We start from the raw sequence: 12,201 nt of genomic DNA, 5'->3' as shown, positions 1-12,201 counted from the left end.
ATTTACAGGGCTTTAACAAAAATACTTTATTAATCCATGCAAGAGGGAAATGTGTCTCCAGCTGTACCCAACCCCTTCGACATTATATACTGAACAAAAATAGGAACTTGACATGCAACAATTTTAACGATTTTACGGACTTACAGTTCATATAAGGAAATCAGTCAATTGAAATTAATTCATTAGGCCGTAATCTATGGATTTCACATGAATGGGCAGGGGTGCAGCCATGGATGGGCCTGGGGAGGGCAGAGGGTGTCCGGGTGGCTGGTCTCAGATGATCCTGCAGGTGAAGAAGACTCATGTGGAGATCCTGGGCTGGCATTGTTTCACGTGGTCTGCGGTTGTGAGGCCGGTTGGGCGTACTGCCATATTTTTTTAAAACACCGGAGGCGGCTTATAGTAGAGAAACGAACATTACATTTTCTGGCAGCAGCTCTGGTGGACATTCCTGCAGTCAGCATGCCAATTGCATGCTCCCTCAACTTGAGACATCTGTGTTGTGTGACACAACTGCACATTGTTAGTGGCCTTTTATTGTCCCCAGTACAAGGTGCACCTGTGTAATGACCATGCTCTTTAATCAACTTCTTGATATGTCACACCTGTTAGGTGGATGGATTATCTTGACAAAGGAGGAATGCTCACAAACAGGGATGTGAAGACATTTGTGCACACAAAAGATCCCAGAAATGTTCTATATGCACAAAAAAACGTATTTCTCTTAAATTATTTCACCTCATGAAACATGAGGCCAACACTTTACAAATTTTTGATCAGTATATATTCCTGTACTGTTAGCAGCAGAACAGTAATTTGGACAGAACAGGCTCAGAGAGCTACTGGTCTTGGCTTTAATACAGGAGCGCTACAGGCCCCTAATCCCCCATTCACTCTACTGAGTGAGCCAAACCAAGCCAAGATGTGCAACCTAACCAGACTAGCACAGTACATCTACCATAGTTGCTTGAAAGGACAATGTACAGTATGGCATGATGGTGTTAAAACAAAGGCTGTGAGTCAGAAGTGTGTGTTTGTGTATAGGAGTCTGTGTGCGTTGAGAGCAGTGTGCGCGTCTGTTTGCACCGTTGTTTTGCGTCTGAGTGTGTACTGTGTGCCTCCGTGTCTGTCTATCTGTAAGAGAGAGAGAGATGAGTGCATGGCTGGGGGCTGACAGAGGTCCTGGGTTTAATACAGTGGAATAGCGGAGCGGCTGAAAGCTGTACTTATGGCCAGCCGAGCTTGTAGTGACAGCACATGCACTCCCATTACTCCGCCCATGTCTCACATTGCTGCTGCCCTGCCTGCCTCTTTCTGCTCTGTACTGGCAGCCTGCCACTGACTGAGGTGCTACACTGCCACCTGGTGTTAGAATAGGGTACTGCTAATTTAGAACCCTATCCCCTTTATAGTGCACTACTTTTAGGGTGCCATTTGGGACCAATAAGAAAGTGACGAGAGAATTGGCAGGGTTGTTTTGACAGCTCGGTACTTCTCCTTGAGGTTTTAGCATTGATAAAGTGTCCTGCTGTCCTCCTTTCCCATGTACCCGCTGGAACCCTGAATAATCATCCCCTCCAGTAGAGAAAATACAGTTTTGCCTATTTGGATTTTTTTTCTTCAGTACATTCAATTTCTCTATCTGAGAGTTTTACTTACCATATTGCCTATACCTATCCAACTTCCTCAGATCTACTTCAAGTTAAGTGTCTAGGGTAGGATAAGGGGTTGAATTTGAATGAGTCTGACATTGCAGTTGAGACATGGTGTTCCCTTATCCTTAATGCCTGATTGATTTGATATACTGAATTTCTCTTCTTTTTTTTGCCTCAAGTGCTGAGTATCCGAGGCATTCAGGATGAGGACCCCCCAGACCCTCAGATCATGCGTCTGGACAACATGCTGCTGGCCGAGGGCGTGTCTGGCCCGGAGAAGGGCGGGGGCTCGGCTGCAGCAGCTGCGGCCGCAGCAGCAGCAGGAGGGTCGCCCGGTGCCGACGGCGGCATCGAGCACTCAGACTACAGAGCCAAGCTGGCACAGATCAGACAGATCTACCACTCTGAGCTGGAGAAATATGAACAGGTGGGAGAGACACATTTACACAGATTTCTCAATCTAAGCTGGAGAAATAGGAACAGCGCACACACATTTCGCTCTCCTTCAAAGATTAGTGTGTTCCTGAGAATTTGTATTATTTTGTATAACTGAATTTAAGTTTCAAATTTGTTTTGAAAGTCCCATCTCCCTCCTTCTCCTCCTCTCCTTCTCTTCCTCTGCCCTACACCCCAGGCATGCAGTGAGTTCACCAACCACGTGATGAACCTGCTGAGGGAGCAGAGTCGCACGCGGCCCATCTCTCCCAAGGAGATCGAGCGCATGGTGGCCATCATCCACCGCAAGTTCAGCTCCATCCAGATGCAGCTCAAGCAGAGCACCTGCGAGGCCGTCATGATTCTACGCTCCAGATTCCTCGACGCCAGGTCTGTCTGTGCTTCTCAAGAGTTTTGCAGTAATTTAATTTGTAATCTGCAGCACGTTTTAAAATTGTTCCGAGATGATGAATATTGTCTGACTTTGTGTGTCGTATCAATGTCTCTGTCAGGCGTAAGAGGCGTAACTTCAACAAGCAGGCTACAGAGGTGCTGAACGAGTACTTCTACTCCCACCTGTCCAATCCCTACCCCAGTGAGGAGGCCAAAGAAGAGCTGGCCAAGAAGTGTGCCATCACAGTTTCACAGGTACCACACCACTGTACCGCACCACATGCTTCTGCTGCCAGTGGACTTATCAGTACTGAAACCAGCTTTTCCCATTCTAATGTATAGGTGGGGGGGCCGGTTCCCCTGCCTAAAATAATTTGGCTTTATTTGGTTTCAACTGAAAGTGTCAGGTGACTGACAATGTACTGAAACGGGGATGGACTACCTGACATATTCCAGTAAGACCGCTTGTTTTTGTTTTCCGTTGGGAAACCTTTTGCTACGGCGTGCACTGATGAATACAACCCTGGAAAGAAATCTAAGGGAAACACTGACTAATCAGTCTATCCGTCTCCCCCTCAGGTTTCTAATTGGTTCGGCAACAAGAGAATACGGTACAAGAAGAACATTGGTAAGTTCCAGGAGGAAGCGAACCTCTACGCAGTTAAAACAGCGGTGGATGCTGCCAGCGTGTCGGCGCAGGCTAGCCAGGCTAACTCTCCGGCGACGCCCACCTCAGGTACCGTGTGCCCCTTCCAACCACCCCTAACCCCCACCCCTCCATCCATATCTCAATCACCCTGCCGCCTCACACCAATCAGCTGATGTTCATGCTATTACACAAACACACTAGTTTATACACACTGGCAGAAGTGTAGACCACATACATGGAATGAGGACTCTTTCTGTCTGTCTGGCTCGCTCTCTGTCTGGCTGTATGCCTCTGTCTGGCTCTCCATCAGACTTTTCTACTGTTCTTCTGCTTGTTTGGTGTCTGATGCGTTGCTGTGATGTTATTGCACTCACAGGTTTTCTATAGAGGAGAGATTATTTAGACTATCTTACTTTGAACCAGATTGATAATCTCCTCGTTAAAAGTTGCTTTAGTGTGGTAGAAAGTGGTCATTTTCAGGGATAAATGTATCTTGACTCAGCAGCATCAAAGATGCTGCGCTATTGCCCTAAGCAATAACTCATAGTAGGAAATGACCGTCATCCCCCATCTGATCATAAATCCAATTCCAATCACTAACCAATGTATTTTTTTTATTTCTGTTCAATTTGGTTTCTGTTCAATTTCACCTTCCTCTTTCGATGTCATCATTCTAACATTATTTATTTAGCCTACTACTACTGCAAACTGTCTATGTAGCGGCCAGCACACCTTTACATTAGTGTACAGTACACACACACACACACACACACACACACATTAGTGTACAGTATACACACACACACTAGTGTACAGTATACACACACTAGTGTACAGTATACACGCACGCAAGCACACACACGCGCCCATATGTACCAGCTACCCCTATTTGCTCAGGAAGCAGACAGGAGCAGGTAGGTGATGTACCATTCAGTCATTGTGAGCTGTGCTGTATGCCTGCCTCATGGAAATATAATTTATTATATTATCTGGATTCTATTTCTATGGTCTGCATCTCCTGCAGTAAGATTACAGCTCGCTGGTGGACTGTCGAGTATTAGGACTCAAGACTTACCAACTAAAAATTTCTGACTTACACTTTATGATGCTCGCTTGTTACAGTGTAACTAAAACGTTGACCTGCGTTTTTTCATGTAATAAGACATATTTGTGTTGTCTTGATTTTGGTCCGTTTCAAACAAAGTTGCAGTTGGCCTATAGTTTGGCCATTTTTATATTCTCCTGCGCTCGTCTCATACTGCATTCACAACAATGTGAAGAAGGTGGAAATTGAAGATCCGTCTGTACATGTATTGGATCATCTTGGCACCCAGAAGGCTGATTCACTAATTCACTGCTCAACCCATTCTAAATACTCTGACTGTGGTCCACGATCGTCATGTTTTCAACACTAGCAAACGGTTTGTGAGCACGGGTATAACTGTCTCTTTTCAAAAGCCAGTGTCCTTTAACTTCCTGGTTGAACTGTGATCTCTGACCCCTGGGACACTGCGGTGCCTGATTTGGCTGACACGGCCGCACAGAGGTGTCTGACTGACAGAGCCACACTGAGATGCCTGATTGGCTGACACAAGGTGTGTTGCCTGCAGGGTTGTCGGGGTCATACAGCTTGTCTCATGTAGGCGATGCTGCAGCTGCTGCCTACCTTGGCCTGCATCCCTCGAACCTCAACGGGGCTGGGGAGGCCGTCCTCAACATCGCCCCCTCTCTGCAGCCCCAGGTAGGCACTGAGGACCTCTAGGAAAGCCTGCCTCAATGCCCCAACCACATCCCCCTCCAACCCAGTCCCTTTTGGGTTGCAAAATTCCTGTAACGTTCCCAAAATGTCCTGGTTTTCATGAAATCATGGTTGGAGGTTTCTGGAATCAGGAGTGACTAGTGAAGGCAATCCTGGAATTTCTTCAAACAAGATTTCTGAAAAAACAGGGCATTTTGGGGAGGTTTCAAGGACTTTGCCACCCCCAAAACCAGTGACCCAAAAATTCCTGGACACCAGCTCCTCCTAGCACCTACCAGCTATGATTACCCCAACCTCCCTCTCCTCACCCCTGCCCTAGCATCACCCCTGATTCCTAAACACCCAACCCAAGACCCCCTGTGGCACCTGTCCCTGTTCCACTTAGTAGAGAAACACACCTCGTGGTGCATTTTGACCCTCCTCCCCTCTCTCTCCAGCCCTCTCCATATAACCTTGTTTCAGTTAAGCCTTTGGTGTGCCTACCTTACTGTTCTCCCCCAGTTATTTATCCATCCATTTCATCGCTCTATGTCCACAGTTGCTTCTCCAAATGCACGACTTTTGAGAGAGATGGTGCCGTTTTGGACGCATGCAGCCCATGGCTATCTCTCTCCATCCTGTCACCACGGAAGCCTAAGGCCCCCTCTACTCCCTCATTACTCTGCTGTTGTTGTTGCCCTCCACCTCGTCACTGTGCTGTTTGTAAACCTGTGGAAGTGTACTGTTGTTGTTGAAGAGGAGCCACAGATTTCTGCTGTAAACAGTTGCCGGACGATCAGTGTCAGAGGCTGAGGGAAAATCCTCAGTTGCATTTCCTTGAGTTGTCGTGTCCGCTCCCCTCCCATCCTTCTCAAAACCCATTGGAGGAGAATGTCAGAGGGTGGAGAGACCGCTGGCTTTCTCATCCCAGAGAGAGGTTTTGATAAGGAGGCGAGGAGAGAGGACACATGCAATTTGAGATTCTCCCTGGCTAACCAGACGGTAGGCAGCATTTTCTGCATTCCATCAGTGATGACTGAGAATACAACAAATTGTGTGATAGATTAGATGGAAATAATTTCATCTCATCAATCTTGGAATGAATTAATACAGGAACAAGATATTGGCTTTCAACGTTAGAATTGTGACGGCAGAGAGGCGATAGTGTATGAACCCAAAGTGAGGGTTGTACAGACAAGTGAGTAGAGGTTAGCTAGTAGGGAACCAGAAGTCCAAACCAAGAGCCATGCTGCTTTTGCGTTGACAGATACAGCAGAGGTTTGTGGAAGCTTTAAAGTTCCTTTCATGACCACCTGTGTTTTGTGTGACACTATCCCCTGATTGATGCGCAAGTACGTTTGTGTGCGTGCCAGACCTGGGTTCAAATGGTATGTTATCTTCTAAACACTTTGATTGAGCTTGCGTGGCACAACGGAACCAAGCCCATGTGGCACTCCAAACAGGCAGGCTCAATCAAACAAGCTCAAAGTATTTGAAAGGAAACAAATTATTTTTGAACCCATGTCTTGTGTGTGTGTGTGGGGGGGGTTCTTCTATACTTGTGGGGACCTAAAATTCCCCACAAGGATAGTAAAACAAGGAAAGTGTGTGTGCATGCATCTCGCCTGATGGCGCCTGTCTTGTCTCACTCCAGGTGGATACCCTGCACCGTGCTACACACCTGACGGCAGGCTATGAGGAGCTGACCACTAGCTCCCTCTACGTCCCACGGCGCCTCGACGTGAGTCAAACCTCCCTTATTGTCTTTCTTTTTGTATCCCTTTTATTTAGACCGAAAGAAATGCATGCCTAACAAAAAAGTTGGCAAATGTATTTGGAGCGTTTTACAAGTGGATTTTACTAGGGTCACAACACACCTATATTAAAAAGTTAAACAAAACTGTCTTTGTTTTTCTCTCCTGGTTCTTTACTTCTAGCCTAGCAACAGCTGGCAGGACAACACCCAACCCTGCTCCGTCACCTCTCCACCAGGCCCCCCTGGCAGCGTTCACTCTGACACCTCCAACTGAGACACCCACCCCCCCCCCCCTTTCTTCCACCCCAGAGACAGCTTTCTTTTGGGGTCTGCTCTGACCACTACCCACTTTACCCCCCCCCCCATCCTCCTTCCTGCCCGCCTCTCCACTACCGGTCCGGACTGGGCAACTCATGCCAGGCACTGTACACACACTTCTGTGGACCGTTAAGATGGACAAGTGAACAGAAGACATTTACCTTCCTTCCATCCTACAGAAATTCTGGAGGCTCCTTTGTCTTCATATTGAATTTTAGGAGAGGAGACTGACTGGCGCCTGATCATGACATCATAACCCCTCGCCGCCTCCAGGACCTTTGGGGAACTACTAACCCAACCAACCTGGCTGTGTAGGGCAGGTGATGATCACTGATGATGTCTGTACATTACCTGTGTATATGTTCATGTCAACTCCACACAGTGTTCACAGCCTGTCCATTAGCTATCCCTTGTGAGGTTCTGGTGTTGATTCATGTGATAGTGGTCACACACACACTCTTAACGCCAGGCGCTGTGGCGATACGGATCACAAGACGAGCTCTGCTCACCTTGCTTGTACCAAAGTGATGTCCTCTCTCCTTCCCCCAACCTAATAGTTGTCACCCTCCTTCTGTTCCTCTGAGAACCAACTAGTAACACAAAGACACCTTCCATCTTTTAGTATTGCTGATGCTTTCAGTTTGGGGGGGAAGATTTTTAAGTGAGTGCTTTATAGGTCATATATGCACACACCACCCACCTTTTACAACCCCTTATATGGTACATGGACACAGATCTGTCAAGCACAAACTTTTGCACCTTTTTCCAGGTGCTTTTACCTGGTGACAGTTCTGGGGAGTTGAGCAGTAAGCTTGAGGACAGGACTGAAGATGAAGGGAGTGGGGAAATGAACGATCCTCTTTAGTCCTCCAGAGGTCGTTTCTATTGCGTCCCCCTTCGCTTAGTCATGAAAAGCTGTAGACTCTTTGTAGATGTTACTTTCCTCTGTCAACTACTTTTAGTTGATTGTAGCCCTTTTTTTCCCCTCTTCCCCCCCCCCCTCCCCCCCCAATGCTGTTTCACAAAGAAATGCACCAGCCACCAAATAAACAGTTTGTTGATAGAACCTAAATGTGGTGTTGGGATGGTGAAATGGATGGAATGAAATATGTTTTGGGGCAGAGATAGCTATGTCATTGGGGGGGGGAAATGTAACATGACAATGTTTTAAAATATTTGTGACAGTCTTCCAATGCATGTAGGCTTTTTTAGGTGTTCAGTGATGGTTCTCATTTACATATTCAAGTTATTTAGCTTCTTCACTTTTGTTTTCTCAAAGACACAGACCAAAAAGGAGTAGATGCGTTATGCTGTATGTACAGAGTTCTCAGATGTCTCAGTCGGGATGGCTTAATAAATAGGTCCCAGCCTTATGGGCTAAGGATGGGCTGTATTCATTAGGAACGTAACTGACTGAAACAGGGAGGGACTTACCTGAATTTGTCCGTCAAGAAATGCTTGTTTTCGTTTGCCGTTGCTATACATTTTTGCTACGGTGCAAAACATTTAGCTTATGGTGTACACTAATGAATAGGACCCTGGGTTTATACTCCACCAAATGGTCTCTGGATCAGAACTTTCCTGGGGTGTGCTACGTGCACCGAAGTGCGTGAAGTCACAAAGCGGTTATGGAGTACATCTAGTGTAGATTCAGCCTTTACATTTTTTTTGTTTTTATCAGTTCTTCTTTGGTGTATTTAACAACTGTAGCCTCCCCACTAGCAGGGTATTGTTCAGTAGGGTGAAAACCTTTTAAAACCGAGTGATATGGGGAGATGCTACTGCCTGAACTTAGCCAATAGGAACATGTTTTTTTGGTTGCAAACAGGGCTTGACAACTAGCATCTACTCATAATAATCTGTTTAGCTCACAGGCCACACTACAACTTTGCATCGTACCAAAAATACCTGTTATCAATGTAATTAGGATGATTATATTTCACACCAAAAAGTTGGTGAATAAAAAGTCTCCAGTTTTGGTAGAGGGAATTGTATTTGTACTTTTTTTTTAATAGTTTTGTCAGGCCTCATGGCGTTTAAGTTTGGGGTTATATGGGGGGGCTGTTATGTCCGTCACACCAGTGCTAAATAATTGATTGTATTGTTGCCATGGAGATGGAGCATCGTTGCCGTAGAGGGCACCTGTTCCATGGGAAGGCATGTTTTCTCCCTTGACTCCATCTCAGAATCTGCTGGTAAAAATGTGTCCTATTGGTTAGCCCTATGATTTGGCCAATCAGCAAGGGCTTTACTGTTCTTAATAACTTTTACCAAAAAGGCAGCACTGGTTTTATGATAAACAAGGTAGTCTTTAGAGTCAAATCAGAGTTTCTCTGATTCATTTCCTTTGTAGTTTTTATTCAGCTTTTTTTTTAATAATTTTTTTTGCAATCATACATCAACTGTTAAGAGTACTGGGCATTTTGATAAAGAAAGGACAAACTCTATATATTAAACAGATATACAGACATTTTAAATGTAAAATTGGGTTTTGTTAAATACAGACATCGTTACAGAGAGCTCTTATATTGTGTTACCCAAATTAGTGTCCTTGTTTACTGTTATATTATAAACATTTCATATGGCTTATTATATCTTACAAGTTATGCTACCACTACTACACCAAATTAATTCCCTCTTCCTGTCTTTTTCTACCAGTCGGTAAATGGATGTCACTGTACAGATTGGAATGTTTGTTTTTCTCTTTTTATAAACACAATGCTTTATTTTTGCTTTTCCTTTTGGGTGAATTGCCTGGTTGTTTGGTCATTAACGTTCTCCTGAAGTTGGGGTCAAGTTTTTTTTTTTGTTTTTTTTTATGATTATTTGCATATTTTAATTTGGGGTATTTGTTAGTTGGGGGGTTATGGGTATTGTAGTTTGGTGCTGTGTAAATTCCAATTGGAACTTGAGAATTTGTGAAACTGCATTTTTAACAATAACCGCTGAATTAATGCTGGACACATTGTTGGCCATCTTGAATGCATAAATCAGCTCTTACCTCAACGGCTGGGGGGAAAAAACGTCCTTCACACACATTTTAGAAATCCCTCAATTTCCCTTATCCATTTAATTTCAGCCATTTGATTGGTGAATTTGAGTTTTCCCTGTATTTTGTAGTAACGGTACAGTTCAATGCAAAAATAGAGCACAGGTTGAGCCAATACTGAGTCAACCTACTGTAGGATTCTACCACAGAATATTCTACCATTCTAATTCTTTGATTCTACCTGCGGCCATAGAATACCACAGCACCAAATCAAACGATAAAAGGCTTAATGTAATGTAATTTTTTGTTTTATTAGTATCTTTGTATATTTCTCCCTCTTCTCGTCTCACTGTATTTTAAATACCACCTCGTCTCTCTACCTCTTGTCTCTCTCAGTTTCTATTGTATATAAAACCCCACTGTTTCAAGACCTGTGAGTCTGTATGAACTCCTTTTTATACCTCAACTTTAGAATTGTTCTAGAACGAGTATTAAGAATGACAAGTTGTAGTGCTCCTTAGAAGAAAAAAAACTAATAAAATATTTGTGCTTTTCATTATTTGGGGTTGGTTGAGTTTTTTTATTACTACATCTATGCTCTTGTGACATTTAAACAAATAAAATAATGACACCATTTAATGGTATCATTAATGTGTGGCAATGTGTGTATTCGACACTCAAATTAAGCACGGACACAGCCCTTAGCCGTGGTACGTTGGCCACATCACAAACCCCCGAGGTGCCTTATTGCTATTATAAACTGGTTACCAACATAATTAGAGCAGTAAAAATAAATGTTTTGTCATACCTGTGGTATACGGTCTGATATACTATGATATACTATCCCTGGCTTGAACCACCCAGTTTATAATGGCCTGTAAACGCCTGCAGGAGGACTTGATTTGAAACCTGATAAGTGGTCCTCTGTAGCTAAGTTGGTAAAGGTAGAGCATGGCACTTGCAATGCCAGCATTGTGGGTTTGATTCACGGGACCAGCCGTACGCTAAATGTATGCATGCATGATCGAATATCCTTTTGAAGTAAATGGTGAAACAGTGATTCAGTTTAATTTCCAGGCTTCCCTATATCCCCATGCTAGTATTTTTAAAGCACCTCATGGCCCTTTTTATAATGTATCACAGAATTGAACTGTGGCAGATGGAGGTAGTCTTTCCCTAGACAGTTTGGATGTTTCTGAGTATCCCAGTGTTAATGTAACACATCTAGATAAACAAAACATACTGTACATGTACAAACAAGCATCCCAAAATGTACACGTGAAAGTATGGTGCCATAACATTTTCCAGTGCTTGTCCATTGTCCTCCTGTTTCAACCTCACTAAGGGCTTTATTCAATCTGTATCGTGGAGGTTAAGCGTAACAGTGTGATTTTAAATTTAAAGACAATGTTCCTGCATTCGCAGTAAACGCTGCATGTATATCAATCGTAAATTACCTTTTGAATTTCTATTGTGCAATCTGTAACGCTTTAGCGACATTGAATAGAGCCCTAAATTCATGAGTGGCTGTTGATCTCATGTCTATAGGACTCCTGATTCTTCAGGGTGAAGAGGCTTGTCACCACTGTCTTTATCAGCTGGAGGGCAGTAAAGTTGGCTTTCTCCTCTGATTTTACTTCACAACCATTATCTACCTGTGGGAGCAGACACACAATATAATCAATCGTATAGTACCCTATGCGTTCAGAAAGTATTCATACACCTTGACTAACTTTACATTTTGTTGAATTCAGGCTGTAACAATTTTTTTGTTTCACTCATCTACAGTACACACTAACCCATAATGACAAAGGGCCCAATTACGACTTAGGAAATGAGGTCTTTCTTACGCACGCTTTTCCTATACACTTCTCAATAGTTGGTATTCAGACTTACCTAATGAAGGTGCGTAATGGGCTTTGCAGGTGCGGTTCCCTTGCGTACACTGAAATAATTCAACAGCTGGAAACACTCCCACTTGCTGGCCAACATTTCTCTGAGTTTTCAGTACATTTATCTTAAACCATCCCTTTAAATATGGTGTACCAATCTAGTTCGAATTTTGTCCGATTTAAGGCAGCCCCCTGCACCTCTGAGGGGTTGGGTTAAATGCGGACGACACATTTCAGTTGTACAACTGACTAGGTTGTCCTCCTTTGTTTCCGCACCAATTGGTCGATTTCAAAGTACTCTGATCTTGTAGATTACTTAAGATAAGGAAATTATTAAAGAATCATAAAAACAGGTTTGGAGAGCAAGAAAAGTGGT

The 12,201-nt window shown here is 44.0% G+C and overlaps 1 protein-coding gene across 5 annotated transcripts in view; it reads left to right on the top strand.

The window, feature by feature from the left end:
* Positions 1–10,492, top strand: part of LOC115196052 (pre-B-cell leukemia transcription factor 1) — a 57,717-nt gene extending 47,225 nt beyond the window's left edge. For 2 of the 5 annotated variants that reach the window (XM_029756556.1, XM_029756551.1), the window contains 7 exons: positions 1,835–2,082; positions 2,290–2,480; positions 2,603–2,738; positions 3,063–3,111; positions 4,743–4,873; positions 6,525–6,611; positions 6,808–10,492. In XM_029756556.1, the coding sequence (XP_029612416.1) occupies positions 1,835–2,082; positions 2,290–2,480; positions 2,603–2,738; positions 3,063–3,111; positions 4,743–4,873; positions 6,525–6,611; positions 6,808–6,900 (935 nt within the window). In that variant the 3' untranslated portion in view covers positions 6,901–10,492. Of the gene's footprint in view, positions 1–1,834; positions 2,083–2,289; positions 2,481–2,602; positions 2,739–3,062; positions 3,220–4,742; positions 4,874–6,524; positions 6,612–6,807 lie in introns of all 5 variants that reach the window. The other 3 variants (XM_029756584.1, XM_029756565.1, XM_029756575.1) reach the window with 2 other exon arrangements.
* Positions 10,493–12,201: the final 1,709 nt, after the last annotated feature.

This window comes from Salmo trutta, chromosome 1 (genome assembly GCF_901001165.1).
Source record: "Salmo trutta chromosome 1, fSalTru1.1, whole genome shotgun sequence".
In the NCBI taxonomy this organism is placed as follows: Eukaryota; Metazoa; Chordata; class Actinopteri; order Salmoniformes; family Salmonidae; genus Salmo; species Salmo trutta.
Note: the sequence above shows the minus strand (reverse complement) of the source record. Positions and strands in the feature narration are given on the sequence as shown.